Raw genomic sequence first — 18,871 nt, 5'->3', positions numbered from 1 at the left:
GTTGTGATTATATATCAACAATTTTACAATAAGTGTTGCTTCAAAACAGTATTGTAACAAACGACACATGCGTAAAACGAGAAGCTAAATTGCGGATGAATATTTGTCTCCATTTAGACTGGTCGCGGTATGTAACTGCGACGCTCAGCGAACCATAAATTTCGACCTGGAAACCGTCTCATATTAATGCCGTATGGCCGAAGGATCGGTGATCGAATCTGGTGTTTCTGTCCTTTCCATCGGCGTTTTCTGTTTCTTGATGTGATAAACAAACTTCGTTTGACATCGTCAACCAATTTCTTCAAAACGTAAGTAATGATATCGTCTACTACGCGGATTCTATTTGTGTTCACTCATGCATCCAGAACCCACGTGTTGTCAAACTGCTATATTCGCCATCATTCGGTAGAGCATTCATTTTCTTTTCATATATTTCTTCTCTATGCTTGACTTTTGCGATCTGACAACTATCGATATAGATATTCGTTATTTTCATAAGTCCAATGTCTCTGTAAACTTTGCAAGTATACGTGTGAATGTCGTTTTAATTCAACTTCAGGTCATAAAAAAACGTCATAAATGCTGTATGACCAAAGTATGTGACGTCAGACGCACCAGCTCCCCATCGCCCGTTCTCAAAATAGTGTCAGGGTTGATTTTTCTATGTCGGTATCATGAGGTGTACATACATATGATATACAACAATCAATGATTTTCTTCATTGTATGTCAATTGTTATCATATTGCCTAAGGGGCGGTCGGGTAGCCTAGTGGTTAAAGCGTTCGCTCTTCACGCCGAAGACCCAGGTTCGATTCCTGACATGGGTACTATGTGTGAAGCCATTTTTGGTGTCCCCCGCCGTGATATTGCTGGAATATTGCTAAAAGCGGTGTAAAACCATATATACTCACTCACTCATATTGCATAATGAATGTAGACATTAATTACAAATCAATGCAAAGAGCTAGAGAACATGATTGGCCTTTCAATTTCAATCTATCGTCACGTCTGTCAGCTACAATTTGTGAGCTTCACCAATTTCCTGTTAATAGTCTTGGTTGTGTCACAGTTAATTATGTTATATTAATATATTATTTGATTCAGTTAATGATACTGCTGCATATATCCATATCAAAGGGTTATCTCCCCATCTAGGGGGTGCAGGGCGCTGTACCCTAGACATTACAGTCAGAATTAAAGCATATGTGAATCTTTGAATGCCCTTTGTAGTAATATCATCTGAGTGTGAAATTACATAAATAAGAATATGTACATAACTGTCATTGGCAACATCAGTTCATTGATTATCTTCTTTCAAAAATATCTGAATATGATAAATTCAATATACTTTGAACCAATAGAGGTTTTAGCGTAATATAAATGCACTTAGTAGTTGTAGTAGTAATAGTAGCCGCAATGAGGAATGCCAATAAGTGTACCGTATTCGACATAATAAGCGTCCCGGTCTAATAAGCGCCCACGGCGACATTTGCTAATATATTGGCTAGTAAACAAGCCCAATTAGCACCCCTTCCGATTGATCAATGTACACAAGATTTATTTATTCAAGTATAATACGCACTCATGTGTTATATGCACCCTTAATAATGGGAAATTAAATTCTGGAAAAATATATCTGTCGTACATAAACACTTCAGGCTGTCAGCATAAACCACGAAATTTATCTTTCAACTCTGTTATTTTCACCAAAATAATATTCTAATAAGAGCCACCTATTTCTAATTTCGAGAGCGCCCTGGGCGCTTATTACGTCGAAGACGGTATATCACATATCTGACAATTATAATGCTTTGTGCAATGGGCTAGTGGTATTCAAACCCGGCTAGTAGCTTCTATTTGCAACTGAATATATTGACCCGTGAAGATCCGGGGTAGAACCGATCATCAGGCTTGGTGACTTGGTTGATGCATGTCATGGTATCCCAATTGCGTGGATCGATGCTCATGATGTCAATCACAAGATTGTCTGGTCCAAACTTGATTATTACAGACCACCGTCATATAGTTGAAATATTGCTGAGAGCGTTGTTAAACAACAATCAAACAAATACAGAATATATTGGCTAGTATTCTTTTTTAGTATGTGCCTGGATAATAAAAGCAAAAATATCACCACCTTCTGGGCATCACTCATCACCATGGCAACCAGCTATAGTTTGTCACGAACAAATCCAAATATGTAACCAATGTAGGTCTATTTATAGACTAACATACAGTCTCTGAAATGAACATATCGTGCAGAAAAAAACAGTTGTTCAGTTATCTTAATAAAAATCTAATAAAAAGGGAGCCCAGTGATTCTCTTCATTTTCAGATACTGATACTGCAGTAATCTAGACTTGCCAAACATTATAGACTTGCATGGGCTGTAGTTGATATAAATGTATCAGGGTCTGTAAGACAGACTAGTCTATTTAGTTTGGCAAGTCCAGATTTCTTCAGTGAGTCATACCTAAAGATGAAGCGATTCTCTGCGCTCCTTTTATATATTATGTAACAATATTCCCCCAAATCTTAAAACTTACTACAAGAAGGTGCCAGCCTCAGTACACACGCCCTGTAGATAACATTAATCACATTCAGTGGAGAGGTTATCTGATCTTATGATGTTTGACAATATAAACATAGGAGAAAGGGGTCAATGACCGCTAGACTGCCACACATTGTACGTTAAATGTGCCAGTAGCTGATTTCTTTGGAAAGTAGGTCATCCTAGAGCATGGAGAGTGCCAGTTTACACTGACAAACATATAAAAGTCAGAAGGACTTGGTGCATGGTCAGAAAGAAATGTTTGTTTGTTTGTTTGTTGTTTTGCACAGAACTCAGCAATATTCCATATCTGACACAGTCAATATTTGGTTATCAAAGTCTAAGTAACACAGCTTGTAATTGGTGACACTATAATTTCCAATCAGTCAAAACATGTGTGTACACAGTGTTACAGTCAAGATGAACTGAGTTAACTTTGATCTCAAAACCTCAATTCGTTACGGACATTTTTTTAAAATATATTTTTGATGGTCTTCAATAACGAGAAAAATTAGGGACATTTGAAAATCTTGAGACTGACCGAAATTCAACAGGCAGGCAGCAATATCGCACACTGATTTCAGACAATATAATCTCTTTTGGACGATAACATTTTATTCCACATGTAACTAAACTAAAGAGTGGAAGGTCATTGTATGAAGGCCTGGTCCAGGCTGTAGTACAGCTTTAAAGAAGGAGCTCTTTTGAAAAATAACTTTTTAAAATATGTTAAGTAGTGATACAAAGTACATATTTTGACACACACACGCGCGCGCGTGCGCACATACACACACACACATTGTTATCTAAAAAGCAACAAACGACTGCTCTGATTCCGCCGCCAGCGCATATGCATATTGAAATCCCAGGTCGGGGCCGAGCTGTAGCTGTGACATCTGAGTGGAGAGACGGACGCCATTTTCTTTTGTTTTACTTAAGAAATAAATGAGGGGCTAGTTGTTTTACATAGGAACTCTGTATGGAGAATAAACCATGAGGGGCGCAGTTGTTTATGCTCCCTGCAGTGTTTTATTGTACATAAAAAAACTCCAACTCATCGTTTATTTCATACATGAAATATCAACATTATGTATTTCTCTTTAATGATATTAATAAAATGTACAAGCTTTAAAAATATTTACCCATATATAAATAATAATGATTTCCAGAATATAGTCCGACCTTGGCATTGTTGGAGTATTAAAGATACGAAATGGGGTATTGTATTGCCAGGGAGTATACTAGTTCATCAAGCAAACATACCAAGTGTCTTTTTTCAAATTTCCAAGCAAAAAGGCCAATTTACATTGATTTTGTAAAGAGGAAAGTTTGGATACAGGATGGCAGCGAGGAACAAAATGGATACCGACTAGACATGCCGTCTGCCAAACTCTAAACATGTACAGTGATCGTCTGCAAGTCAACTCTCTACTGTGATGTCAGGTTGTGTCATGACAACTCTGTTTATTAACTGTCAGTAGTTTCCGGAATATGGGTAGGTTTTTAACAGGGTTTTTTGTCACTAATATCGCTTGTTGAACTTTTTTTCTTCGAGTTACTTGAGATAAATGATTTAATCCAATATTTATAGTTTACTGTTTATGTCTTTTAAGGGGATAAAGAAGGACTGGTCAGTATACTGTGTCTTAATGGGGTATCTATGTTAAACTGCAGCATGGTATCTCAGTGGGTGAGAAAAGAGAATTGGCAATAGTCCAGACTATTACAGGCAGCCACACACATGCATACACGTCACTATATGAGTGAATTGGGAAATTTGTAATCTCAATTTGGGTTTTTAATTGTCATTAGGACTTAATATCAGCCTCTGAGCAGATCTAGATAAATGCCTGTATGAACAATATCCCACATGGTCAGGGTTCAAAGGCACACACACACGAGGGTACAATGGCACACAATGAACCAAGCCACCATGCCTGACCACACAATCTATATAGTCGCCTTGTACAACGTTAACATTGGTCCTATTCTAACCCGGAATCCCCATGGGGAAGGTCTATTAGGCAGAGATTTAGGAACATCAGGAAGAAATATTTGTTATCTCCTCCAATTCAATAAACCACTCGTTTGAAATGAGCTTGGTATCTCTTGAGTCCCACTGGGTTCTGAGATTGCTTGGTCTTGTTTTGTTCTCTTTTACCTGGACACATAATTAGCCAAAATAGTGTTTGTTGTTTGAGGCCACACTCGGCAATATTGCAGCTATATGATGACTATCTGTAAATAATCAAGTCTGGACCAGACAATCCAGTGATTGACATCATGAGCATCAATCTACGCAATTGGCATACAATGACAATGATTAACCAAGTCGGCGAGTATGACCACCCGATTCCAGTAGTCGCCTCTTACGACCAGCATAATCGCCCCTTACGGCAAGCATAGGGTGCTGAGACCTTTTATACCCCAGCTCTTCACGGGTCCAAAATAGTGAAAACAATAACATGATTTAAGACACACTACACTACCTGATGAACTTATTAATTAACAACATTACAAACAGCACACCATGTTAATCATTAAATTACATATCATAATTTGAGAACTTTAAGAAAATGTTTTTCTCTTGAGATCAAACCCTTATCAATAGCATTCATTAATTAGACCTCCATTTAATATACATTTATTCAACATGTTCAGTATCCAATGACTCCATTTGTACAAGAAGGGATCAAGCCTTAATTAGCCATAGTGTGCCAAGTGAACCTTATTGCTTCTGTTTATTCTAGCACAGCATGGGTTAATCCTATCACTGGTCTCCATGTAATTAACTCCTTATGGTTCAAACTACTTACACATGCTGCATCTTGTTAACATCAGATGGTTATACCTTACACTATATAAGGGCAGGAAGCAACCAGTTCATCATTTAGAAGCTCTGATAGACGTGATTTCGAGTGATTTTCTTTTTAGGGAAAGGGAATTATAATGGCTGATGACTTTGGCAATGATGAAGAGGAGCTTCGTGAGGCTTGTGGTGTGTTTGGGTGCGTTGCAGCAGGAAAGTGGCCAACACAACTAGACATCGCCCACATCATACATCTAGGTCTCGTGGGATTGCAACACAGGTATGTGCGAGAAGAGTGGGGAATTGGTATTATTTATTGAGAATCATTTTAGTTAAGGTTTCAGGGACAGATCCAGGATTTTAATGAAGTGGGGGCTCCATTTGAGTCATTTGTAACTTCCGTAGGGCCCGGTGGGGGGGGGAGTCCACGTAAAAGCCTATCTAAAATATCACAAACGTTATATGTTAATCATTATTGGCTATACTTTAACAACCAAATCAAAATGTTATGTGGCATTTCTTTTCTTTTTTATCTTTAGTGAGTGAGTGAGTGAGTTTGGTTTTACGCCGCTTTTAGCAATATTCCAGCAATATCACAGAGCGGGCACCAGATTTTTTACCTTTAAAAGGGGAGGGGTGGGGGAAGTAGATGGTTTTATACTCCACAACCTCTTTTATACATTCCCTTGATACAGTTGTTTGAAGACGTAAAATCTGAATATTAACCAGTTGTCAAAGTTTGCTTTTGTAAAGAATACAAATGTTGACTTGCCCTTCTTTTCACTCCCTAGGGGACAGGAGAGTGCTGGTATTGTCACAAGTATGGGAAATGGCCGAACACGACAGAAGAAAGGAATGGGGTTTGTGGGAGGTGTATTTTCAGAGGAAGACCTACAGAAGCTCAAGGGAAATATTGGAGTTGGTGAGTTGCAGGGATGAAGACCTTCTGTCTTGTCTGGACCGCCTCCGTGGTCTGGTGGTGGAGCGGAAGGCATTAAGGGGCTAAAACAAGGACTGGTCGGCTCAGAGTCAGCATACTGTGTGGGGTATCATGTAAAGAGTCAGTGTACTGTGTCTGAGTGGGGTGTTCATGTTAAACTGCGGCATGACTGCTTGTAACTGTCCAGCCTTGTGCCGTTTTATAGCACTAGCTCACTGATGGATACACCACTCAGACACAGTATACTGACTCCGAACCGACCAATCCTTGTTTCTTTCCCATCAATTAAAGCTGAACGCCAGACAGGGCAACAAAAAGTAACATCTTTTAACACTTTTTTGTATGATGTGGCCAGGGGATCCAGCCGCGACCTTCCTCTCTATCCACTAAACCCCGGAGGCAGTCCTTCCCATGAGAGCAGACTGATAAAGAACAGATGGGGACAATGTGTGACCTGGCGTAGTGCTCATCTCAACTGTAGCAGCCTATGCTCATCTTTACTGTAGCAGCCTATGCTCATCTCAAACTTGCAGCCTATTCTCATCTCACCACTAGCAGCCTATGCTCATCTTTACTGTAGCAGCCTATGCTCATCTCAACTCTAGCAGCCTATGCTCATCTTTACTGTAGCAGCCTATGCTCATCTCACCCTTAGAAGTCTATGCTCATCTTTACTGTAGCAGCCTATGCTCATCTCATCTTTAGAAGTCTATGCTCATCTTTACTGTAGCAGCCTATGCTCATCTTTACTGTAGCAGCCTATGCTCATCTTTACTGTAGCGGCCTATGTTCATCCAAACTGTAGCAGCCTATGCTCATCTTAACTGTAGCAGCCTATGCTCATCTTAACTGTAGCAGCATAGGCTCATCTCAACTGTAGCAGCCCATGCTCATCATAACTCTAGCAGCCTATGCTCATCTTAACTGTAGCAGCCCATGCTCATCGTAACTCTAGCAGCCTATGCTCATCTTTACTGTAGCAGCCTTTGTTCCTCTCAATTCTAGCAGCCCATGCTCATCGTAACTCTAGGAGCCTATGCTCATTGTAACTCTAGGAGCCTATGCTCATTGTAACTCTAGCAGCCTATGCTCATCTTAACTGTAGCAGCCTATGCTCACCCTAACTGTAGCAGCCTATGCTCATCTTAACTGTAGCAGCCTATGCTCATCTTAACTGTAGCAGCCTATGCTCATCTTTACTGTAGCAGCCTATGCTCATATTAACTGTAGCAGCCTATGCTCATCTTAACTCTAGCAGCCTATGCTCATCTTAACTGTAGCAGCATAGGCTCATCTCAACTCTAGCAGCCCATGCTCATCGTAACTCTAGCAGTCTATGCTCATCTTAACTGTAGCAGCCCATGCTCATCCTAACTCTAGCAGCCTATGCTCATCTTTACTGTAGCAGCCTATGTTCTTCTCAACTGTAGCAGCCCATGCTCATCTTAACACTAGCAGCCTATGCTCATCTTTACTGTAGCAGCCTATGTTCCTCTCAACTCTAGCAGCCCATGCTCATCGTTACTCTAGGAGCCTATGCTCATCTTAACTGTAGCAGCCTATGCTCATCGTAACTCTAGCAGCCTATGCTCATCTTTACTGTAGCAGCCTATGTTCCTCTCAACTCTAGCAGCCCATGCTCATCGTAACTCTAGGAGCCTATGCTCATCTTTACTGTAGCAGCCTATGTTCCTCTCAACTCTAGCAGCCTATGTTCATCGTAACTCTATGAGCCTATGCTCATCGTAACTCTAGCAGCCCATGCACATCTTAACTGTAGCAGCCCATGCTCATCGTAACTCTAGCAGCCTATGCTCATCTTTACTGTAGCAGCCTATGTTCCTCTCAACTCTAGCAGCCCATGCTCATCGTAACACTAGCAGCCTATGCTCATCTTTACTGTAGCAGCCTATGTTCCTCTCAACTCTAGCAGCCCATGCTCATCTTAACTCTAGGAGCCTATGCTCATCTTAACTGTAGCAGCCCATGCTCATCGTAACTCTAGCAGCCTATGCTCATCTTTACTGTAGCAGCCTATGTTCCTCTCAACTCTAGCAGCCCATGCTCATCGTAACTCTAGGTGCCTATGCTCATTGTAACTCTAGCAGCCTATGCTCATTGTAACTCTAGCAGCCTATGCTCATCTTAACTGTAGCAGCCTATGCTCATCCTAACTGTAGCAGCCTATGCTCATCTTAATTGTAGCAGCCTATGCTCATCTTAACTGTAGCAGCCTATTCTCATCTTTACTGTAACAGCCTATGCTCATCTTTACTGTAGCAGCCTATGCTCCTCTCAACTCTGAGTGTTATAGTTATATTTATATTTAGCCTTATACATACTTTATTTTGGTGACTTTGTTTGTCTAAAGCTGAAATTCTACCGAGACATAATTTCTAAGATTATTTGAGAACATGGAGAAAGGGAAGATTTCTTGAAAAGTGGAACATTGTTCAGGATAAACGCTTTTAATTAATCATCTGTCTGATCCTTGTTGTTTCTATGAAGATGGTAATGAGCGTTATACGATTCTTGTTCAAAAGTTGTTTGATCAAGGTTATAACATTCAAGTCCTCAGTAAAGCTTTCCCCCAAAAAATAATTGATGGTAGACATGTGGAGGATATTTCAAAGACTGATGCATTGGTAACAAAAATTATGTGCAATGTAATTCCCTAGTTTCACTTGTACCATGTGTTCCTATGTTTTTTTAGGTGAACAATTGACTATCACTTGCATGTGTTTATGATGGGTGCCCGGGGAGGGCAGGATACGTTCACCATTTTGTGAACATCTGGCATCATCCCCATTTAATAGTGATGCATGAACACATGCTCATGATATAGTCAGAAATATACAATGGGTTCTGCTTTTAGTAGAGATTTCTTGTGATAAAGGAAATGTCTTTTGTCGCTTTTGTTTATGTTGAAATTATTTTAATAATTACATGAATTCTACCCATACATGGGGCGGTCGGGTAGCCTTGTGGTTAGAGCGTTAACTCGTCACGCCGAAGACCCGGGTTCGATTCCCGACATGGGTACAATGTGTGAAGCCCATTTCTGGTGTCCCCCGCCGTGATATTGTTGGAATATTGCTAAAAGCGGCGTAAAACCATACTCACCCACTCACTCTACCCATACATCCATCACCGTTGTTCCAGGCCATACCCGCTACTCAACGCAGGGTGCGTCGGAGCTGGTGAACATTCAGCCCTTCGTTGTGGAGACGATCCACGGCCTCATCACTGTAGCTCACAACGGGGAACTTGTGAATGCTGCGGCTCTCAAGAAAGAGGTAAATATGTCAGAAATCTGAAATGAAATTATTGGACCACTTTAAAGCAAGATGTTATTGTATCTCTACTTATATGACCCGTGAAGATCTGGAGTAGAATAGGTCTTCAGCAACCCATGCTTGCCGTAAGAGGTGACCTTGCTTGTCGTAAGAGATGACTAATGAGATCAAATGGTCATGCTCGGTGACTTGTAGGATACAAACTGGAGTTTCTGAGTTCTTGATGTATCAGCACCTTCATTTACTTAAAGATGCTGGTTTTCGAGCAACCTCATTAAAATCAGATTTTTTGCTTGGATCGTGAATAACTTACAACACCTCCACACCTCCTTGCGTCAGGTGAATTTTATCCATCAGCCAATCAGTATCGAGGTTTCCAATTCTCGGTACCAGTGAGCAAAGCATTCGCACAAGCATATCTAATTTCCGTATCTTTTAAAGAAAATTTTGTTCTGAATATTAACATTAAATACCATCCCACTATATTGTGGTAAAGAAATAAAGCTGAATTGTTTTAGAAAGGTTCCTTCATTTCGATTGGGTGGTCAAAGTTCGCACAGGTTCACCTACATCCACAGAATGTGCCTTATATGGCATGGATGACAGTGATGCTAGGGCAGCTTTGTACAAAGAGCTTCAGGTCCTCAACTGACATGAAGACTAATGACCACGTTTCAGGTGTTGCTGCATGGTGTGGGGCTGTCCACGGCCTCGGACAGCGAACTGATCACACAGCTGCTGACCAGGACTCCAGAGTGTGGGGAGCCCGAGGGGGTCAACTGGGTCGGCCGGTGGGTGGATTGTTGAATTACGCTAACACCCTTAGAAATTTGTGGGGGCTATATGCTTAACAAACTTTGGTTATAACGAACTAAAATTAGCATTCCCTTTGAGTTCGTTATAACCAGGGTATACCAGAGCTCCAGATAAGCTGCGTATCTGCGTGAAATACGCATCAGAAATGCAGAAATAAGCAGTAAAATATAATCCAAGCGTATCAAATACGCAACGAACATTACAGATACGCTACAAAAATAAAACTTGTGCGTATCATCAAAATATTGTGAAGTAACCCTGCGTATTCGATTAGCAAATGAGCAACTTATTTTGAAATTATAAGTTGGCATTCTGTCAACCTTGCCACACTCCACGATGACAGTCAGATCATGATCATTTGCCATCACACTTTCTTGTGGAAGTATCGTGGTATTTTTTAGTCCTATAAAGCTCTCGAACCCACACGACACCAGTTTGCAGGGACTAGATGAATAGTGTTTTTAAATATTTAACTTAAATACCCACATTTGTAAAAACTAGTGGGTAACAGAAATTTGAATACACAGATAGAATTACTGATACCCAATGATTTTAAAATGCATGGGTAAAATACCCACAACACCAAAAGCTTATCTGGAGCTCTGGTATACTGTGAATACATGTGGTAAAAGGCATAGAACCTAGATTCAAGCCTTGGACTTGAGTACATGCAGTGTACCTGCTTCTGTATATTTGCATGTAATGCAAACAAATTCAAACTTCTGTATCAAACTTCATCTGATCATGAATACCACAAAAAATATATCCTGGTGTCTTCCATTTACCATTATTTCTGTTCCAGAATCAAGGCGTTGATGTCAAAGGCGCCGACTTCATATTCATTGGTTGTAATGCACCAAGACAAACTGTATGCAGTGCGGGACCCTTATGGCAACAGACCACTGTGTATTGGGAAGCTGCTCCCTGCTGCTGTACTAACAGGTTGGTTGATTACCCAGCAGGCCTCGGCCTTAAGTACATCCTGCTTGAAGCTTAATTTTAGTAAGCATCTTGGTTGTCTTTTGTTTAAAACAGTGACACTCCGGACGGTTATGAGTTGTACCCACCTTTTTCCTACATATAGAGGGGCAGTCGGGTAGCCTGGTGGTTAAAGTGTTCGCTCGTCACGCGAAGACCCGGGGTCGATTCCCAACATGGGTACAATGTGTGAAGCCCATTTCTGGTGTCCCCTGCTGTGATATTGCTGGAAATTGGTAAAAGCGGCGTAAAAGCATACTCATACATATAGAAATATACATATATCTCTATAATCTAGATGTAGCACCTTACAGACAGTAATCTGTGTGTCTGTCTGTCTAGGCTGATGCCATCTTATTCTGTTGAATAAGTTACAATGTTAGACCATTGATAGGGGAGGTAACTCCTCACTGCAGATAGTTGTTTCAATAGTTCAGACAATTCACTATGTCGATTGCTTAACCGTCTGGGTTAACAGGGTTCCTCTGTATTTAATGTTGGATACTCACACTGTCAACCAATGGTTCACTTCTGAAATAAACCAGATATTCAACCAAGAAGATCCACAAGCTGATAAATTGAGTTGATATATACACCAGCATGTTCTTGTATGAAGATTCCCAAAGATTGCTTGAAATTGGCTTTTCAAAGATTTTTTATGTATGACAGGACTCACACATACATTATTTTGTTTCTCTTTTCGTCTGTTTTATGGTCATGTCTTTGAATTCAGGCAAACTTGATGTCAACGATGAAGTGGCGGAGGGATGGGTTGTGTCGTCAGAGTCGTGTACGTTTCATTCAGTCGGTGCCAGGTACCACAGAGAAGTGCTACCAGGTGAGTCGAAGGGACACTGATCCACAGGCCCATGTCGTTGTTTTGTGAGTGAGTGAGCTGGGTGTAACGCCTCTTTTAACAGTATTCCAGTTATATCACAGCGTGTCAGCTGAATGTGGGACATCCACCAGAAGTGATGTAGGTCTCAGACGTTTACCACTTTGGTGAAACCCACGAGCACAGGTATGGTGCTGAGAGTCCCAGAAGCATAATCAGGGTGAACCGGAATTCAAACCTACAATCATAGGTTTCTGGCATGTCCAAGTAACGCAACTCTGCACAGTGAATTGCGTGGCCTTTATTGTTTACATATTACCATAACTACTATGTATTACAAGTGTCGGAACAAAGATTTTTTAACTTTTTCACAATGTGTGTAAGAAATATGTCCTTGTTTCTAGGTGAGATTGTGGAAATCAGCAGAGAAGGGGTTAAATCTCGACACATCGTCCCCAGACCCAACGGAGGACTGCCAGCATTCTGTATATTTGAATATGTTTACTTCGCAAGGCCCGACAGTATATTTGAAGGTAGGCTAAAAAGAATTAGAAGTATTTCTGAAGATGCTTAATGATTTTCTGTATTGAAATAGTCATTATATTAATTATTATGTAAAGCATTTACATTTCTTCTCCCCAATAGTGTAGCCATTATAACTTTGTTGTGTCTCTCAAAATAACTCTACCACTTCCTAATTCAGGATCTGTGAGAAGAACATGTACCACTAACTGAAATATGGAATTAATTATCTTATTCCTGTTGAGTCCTTACACAAAAGGAACAAAAATAAACTTTTAAAAATTCAGCATGGCAAGAGAAGTAACTCATAAGAGAGCCATGGTTTTGAAAAAAACTGAAAAAATCTACCTGCAAATTAAGTAACGAAATAGGGGGGGGGGGGACCTTTGTAATTTCTTTTACTGTTCATCATATCTTATATATTAAATCATTTCCCTAAAGTTTTGTTGATGGCTGTTACTTCTAAGTATGCCTCTCTAATACAAGTTAAAAGATGACTATGCTTGTCGTAAAAGGCGACTAACGGGATCGGGTGGTCAGGCTCGCTGACTTGGTTGATACATGTCATCGATCCCAATTGCGTGGATCGATGCTCATGATGTCAATCACTGGATTGACTGGTCCAGACTTGATTATTTACAGACCGCCGTCATATAGCTGGAATATTGCTGAGTGCGGCGTTAAACAATAAACCAACCAACCAACAAGTTTGCTCTCATGTCATGACTTTTGAGAACGTCCCTCACAGCAGCATGAGGTAATAGCGTCCCTGCTAATGCCTGCTCATGCCGTCCTCCCTTCTCCCCAGATCAGATGGTCTACCGGGTGCGACAGCGGTGTGGGGCCCAGCTAGCCAAGGAGTTTCCTGTGGACGTCGACCTTGTCAGTACCGTGCCAGAATCCGCCACCCCTGCGGCGATGGAGTATGCCAAGACGGTGAGTCTATGTTCACTTTGTCCGTGGTGTAGTGGATAGAGCGGCTACCTGTAGAGCGGAAGGTCAGGGGTTCAATCCCAGGCTGCATGATACCAACAGATGACACTTGTTGTCACCCTGCCTGGGTGGCATAGGATAAAACCTAGACTGGTCACCTTGTCAGTATACAGTATCTGAGTTGGGTATCCATGTTAAACTGCTGCATGGTATCTCAGTGGGATAGTATTATAAAATCAGCATTAGGCCGTCCAAGTACAAGCAGACAGACACATACACAAACACACAGCCATGAACACACAAACACAAACACAGAAAGATAGATACAAGCACACGCACGTGGAAGAAGCTTGAACGCAACGTTATAACATATTTCACCTTGCCTGTCATACAGGTCAGCACAATCAGTCACACAATGTTACCCGACTATTGTAAGTATCTAGTCAGGAATGAGAGTTCCCGGCGGCCATATTGCTTTGTTCGCGTTGAGCAAGGTGACGTCCATGGTAGTAGTCAAATCTCTGTTCCATGATCTGGAGTCTTGGTCTGAACATTGCACTTAGTGTTATATGTGAGATTGAGACTATGTGTATATGTAATCACTTATTGCCATGATTGCAAGCTAGAGTAACCTTATTAAAAAAAACGACTATGCTTGTCGTAAGAGGAAACTAACGGGATCGGGAGGTCAGGCTCTTTGAGTTGGTTGATGCATGTCATCGTATCCCAATTGCGTGGTGTCAATGATGTCAATCACTGGATTGTCTGGTCCAGACTCGATTATTTACAGACCACCGTCATATAGCTGGAATATTGCTGAGTGCACTGATAAACAACAAATAAACAAACAAACAAATCATAAAACTTAGCAGAAAAGAAAAACGGTGTTTCGGTGACATATGTCTTATTTGTATAGACAGCCATATGATAATTATAATCATCATCATCATGATAATAACGGTGAGGATAATAATAATCATGATGATAATGAGTACAACTTGCTGTTGTGTCCAACATCCACTGGCCATCATCAGTGAGTGAGTGAGTGAGTATGGTTTTACGCCGCTTTTAGCAATATCCCAGCAATATCACTGCAGGGGACACCTGAAATGGGCTTCACACACTGTACCCATGTCGGGAATCAAACCCGGGGTTTTCGGCATGACGAGCGAACGCTTTAACCACTAGGCTACCCGCGTTCCACATCATCCTTGATCTGTCAGACTCACACCCATGTTCACAGAAGTAATCAACATCTGTATATTATGATGGTCTTCATTTCAGCTTGGAATCCCTTATCAAGAAGTTTTGTGTAAGAACCGATATGTCGGGAGGACTTTTATTCAACCCAGTATGCGCCTACGACAGCTTGGAGTTGCCAAGAAGTTCGGACCTCTGACGGACAACTTCAAGGACAAGAAAATAGTGCTACTTGATGACTCCATTGTTCGAGGAAACACAATGAGAGCCATTGTCCGATTACTGAAGGCTTCCGGGGCCAAAGAGGTGATTATTAATCGTTGACTAAAAAGTGTATGACTGGAGAGTGGAAAGTCAGATACCGATACCCGGCCTTGTCATACCAAAAGACATTAAAATATGGTACTTGTTGTTACCCTGCCATAAAGGGGATAAAACAAGACTGGTGGTCTTGGTGTACACTGTGTCTGATTGGCTGGCACAATAAAACCGGCATTAGTCCGAACTAGTACAAGCAGCTGCACCCACACACCCACACATATATGCATGCATGCAGGTCGCAATGCAAGTGCAGTAATCTTGAACCCATTTGCTTCACCTGACCTAGATACACTTGTTGCTCCTGAACAAACTTTGCACTCATCTTACATAAATCTAGTTTCATAACAGTAAGTGTTAGCAATATCGTGTGTTTTCTGACACATTATATTTGAGTATTCAATTTCAGCAAATATTCAGGAGTCCCAGGTAGCCCAGACTTCCAAGATGAAATTTACTGTAGAGTTGTGTCCCTTCGGCGTGAAAGGATGCTATAATTGTGGGATTGAATCCAAGTTATTCTCCAAGACTTGCATCATTTCTGACTTTCCTGCCATGAGAGAACTTAAATACTGTTCAACATATTCAAAGTTCAAAGAGACATTTAGCCAAATTCACTCACTCACATACATCATATTTCATTACTCATTCTACTCCACTGCACCACCCGTGAAGATTCCGGGGTAGAATTGGTCTTCAGCAACCCATGCTTGCCGTAAAAGGTGACTATGCTTGTCGTAAAAGGCGACTAACAGGATCGGGTGGTCAGGCTCGCTGACTTGGTTGATGCATGTCATCGATCCCAATTGCGCGGATCGATGCTCATGATATTAATCACTGGATTGTCTGGTCCAGACTCGATTATTTACAGACCGCCGTCATATAGCTGGAATATTGCTGAGTTCGGCGTTAAACAACAAACCAACCAACCAACCAACTCCACTGCACCTGTATAACCCAATTGTCAGCACTTTACCAAACTCCTTTACTCGCTCACTCAGCCAATATTAGATGATTGTATCTAGAAGTTTACTTTTCCCCCTGAATTATTATGCAAGAGGGGGCACGGGTGGCCCAGTCGTCTAAGGCACCGCGATTCGCTGTGCAGAGTTGCGTCCCTTGGGCACGCCAGAAACCTATGATTGTGGGTTGAATCCCGGTTCGCCCCAATTATGTTTCTAGGTTTGTCAGCACCATACCCGTGCTCGTGGGTTTCACCGAAGTGGTAAACGTCTGAGACCTCCATCATTTCGGGCTTTCCTCCCAAATTAAGCTGACACGCCGCGATATAACTGGAATACTGTTAAAAGCGGCGTTAAACCCAACTCACTCACTAACTCACTGTTATGCAAGATAAAGTCTCTCTAAAACAGACGATGTAACTGACGCTGATATCGCAGGTACACATCCGAGTGGCCTCTCCCCCCATCAAGTACCCCTGCTACATGGGGATTAACATCCCCACCAAGGAGGAACTGGTGGCAAACCAGATGCCCATGGAAAAGATTGCCGACTACTTTGGTGAGTTATTATGACAGCTTACTTCAAACCATTGTTGTTGTTTTTCATGTTTAACCCCGCACCAGTGGAGCTGGGACAGGTAACTCGGGTATTTGGGTCGGGTGGGTACCGAGTAGGTGTGTATGTGTTTGTTTGTTTAACACCGCACTCAGCAATATTCCAGCTATATGACGGCGGTTTGTAAATAATCGAGTCTGGACCAGACAATCCAGTGATTGACATCATGAGCATCAATCCACTTAATTGGGATATGATGGCAAGCATCAACCAAGTCAGCGAGCCTGACCACCTGATCCCTTAAGTCGCTTCTTACGACAAGCATAGTCGCCTTTTACGGCAAGCATGGGAAGCTGAAGACCTGTTGTGGATTGTTGATCATGCTGTCAGTCACTGGTTTGTTTAAAGGGGATAGTCACAGTTCCCATGTGGTTAATGTGTATTTGAGGAAAGTGTTCACCATTTACCTTGTGCTATGTTACAACTTTCATGTAATTGTGGTTAGGGCTGAGTCCAAATTAACTACCCGAGTACCCACACCCCTATTACCTGACCCTACCCGAGTACCCGCTGTAGGTCTCGTGAGATAGGTACAAACTGTCCAATGGAGAAGAGTTTGACCGTAGCCCTGGCAAAATATGCTGAGATACACCTATAAAACGATTTGGTCATGCATACACTAAAGTTGAATCAAAATTTTGTCTTTTTTCAAATATATAAAAGTCTGAAGGAATGGGTGCATAATCAGAAAGAAGTGCCAACATTAGTGACTTGTAGTGTAACCATAGAGTTTTAGATAATTTTTGTCATTAAACAATATATCATGTGACTGACCACGGGTCCAGGTAGTCCTGAGGGTACTCGGGTCCTACTCAGTACTCATCGGACCCGAGTACCCGAGTTACCTGTCCCAGCCCTACTGGTCCAGCTTGGTTATTTTCAGGGCATTGTGATAAAGCAGTAATATTATTTCACTCACTCACTGAAACAATTAACCCTTATGTTCCAGGTGCTGATAGTTTACATTATTTGACAGTGGAAGGGTTACAGAGGGCTGTGGAGGACGGCATCAAGTCAAATGGGCAGGAACAGGGCCACTGTACTGCGTGTCTCACCGGAAACTACCCTACCAAGTTGGATTGGTGACTTTGTAAAGTGTAATTTCTGAAACGGTTAAAATGACCTGTATGGATGGTGCAAGATGGACGCCACACAGGGTACACTCATCCATTCTGGCACTCACTTATATATAGTTTTATATAACTAATTGTTGCTCGGTAACAATGGACCTATCTCTAATAGTAAATTGAGTTGCTCAGTTATACCTTTAAGGGTGTCCACTTACAGGGCATCAGGGGGCACGGGTGGCCCAGTCGTCTACAGCACCGCGATTCGCTGTGTAGAGTTGCGTCCCTTGGGCACGCCAGAAACCTATGATTGTGGGTTCAAATCCCGGTTCGCCCCAATTATGTTTCTAGGTTTGTCAGCACCATACCCGTGCTCGTGGGTTTCACCGAAGTGGTAAACGTCTGAGGCCTGCATCACTTCAGGCTTTCCTCCCACATTAAGCTGACACGCCGCGATATGACTGGAATACTGTTAAAAGCGGTGTCAAACCCAACTCACTCACTCACTCACTTACAGAGCTTCCAGTTTCTGTCAGCCAGATCCATTATTAACCCTTCATGTGGCTCAACCTAATCCAGCAATAACTGGATTGTCTCGTCCAGGACTCGATGATTTACAGGCTGCTGTAATAAAGCTGGAATGTTGCTAAGTATGGCATTAACCAACAAACAAATCAAACTAAAGGCAGTTCACATGAACAATTGCTCCAGTCTTTCTTCCTTACCTTTGGGGTAATATTTCTGCAAAATTTCAATAAGCAGGATACAGCCTCTTGGCATTATATCCTTTGTTATTTATTACCTACTTATGTCAGTTATCTCAAAGAGATATACTCAGCTTTTGAAAAGTCAGTGTATTGTGCTTAGATGGTGATACATTTTCTGTTGATATTATCAAAATGACAGAATTCATCAAGTTTCTTCACTATGTGAAACTTGTTAATAAAAAAATACTCTTTTTATTACTATTGTAATGGTTGTGCTTGCATAGTAACTGTTGTAATTTCCAATAATTATGACACTATTC

At 41.5% G+C, this 18,871-nt stretch overlaps 1 protein-coding gene across 1 annotated transcript; it reads left to right on the top strand.

Annotated features, from left to right (window-relative positions):
- Window positions 1-156: 156 nt before the first annotated feature.
- On the top strand, window positions 157-18,186 carry LOC124132687 (amidophosphoribosyltransferase-like). The gene is made up of 12 exons (XM_046496742.2): window positions 157-308; window positions 5,487-5,641; window positions 6,153-6,283; window positions 9,464-9,597; window positions 10,276-10,388; window positions 11,216-11,355; window positions 12,125-12,229; window positions 12,631-12,759; window positions 13,557-13,684; window positions 14,966-15,187; window positions 16,600-16,720; window positions 17,727-18,186. The coding sequence occupies exons 2-12, from the start codon at window positions 5,502-5,504 to the stop codon at window positions 17,861-17,863; spliced, it is 1,500 nt and encodes a 499-aa protein (XP_046352698.1). The 5' UTR covers window positions 157-308; window positions 5,487-5,501; the 3' UTR covers window positions 17,864-18,186.
- Window positions 18,187-18,871: the final 685 nt, after the last annotated feature.

The sequence above is a fragment of the Haliotis rufescens genome, unplaced genomic scaffold (genome assembly GCF_023055435.1).
Source record: "Haliotis rufescens isolate VD_foot unplaced genomic scaffold, xgHalRufe1.0.p SCAF_7, whole genome shotgun sequence".
NCBI classification, from domain to species: domain Eukaryota; kingdom Metazoa; phylum Mollusca; class Gastropoda; order Lepetellida; family Haliotidae; genus Haliotis; species Haliotis rufescens.
Note: the sequence above shows the minus strand (reverse complement) of the source record. Positions and strands in the feature narration are given on the sequence as shown.

What these genes read in the sequence shown, in the direction of transcription:
- LOC124132687 (XM_046496742.2), top strand. Translation starts at nt 5,502, where the DNA reads ATGGCTGATGACTTTGGCAATGATGAAGAGGAGCTTCGTGAGGCTTGT. An exon ending in CTCGTGGGATTGCAACACAG is followed by an intron (nt 5,642 to 6,152) that starts GTATGTGCGAGA and finishes TTCACTCCCTAG; the next exon opens with GGGACAGGAGAGTGCTGGTA. An exon ending in CGATGGAGTATGCCAAGACG is followed by an intron (nt 13,685 to 14,965) that starts GTGAGTCTATGT and finishes TCTTCATTTCAG; the next exon opens with CTTGGAATCCCTTATCAAGA.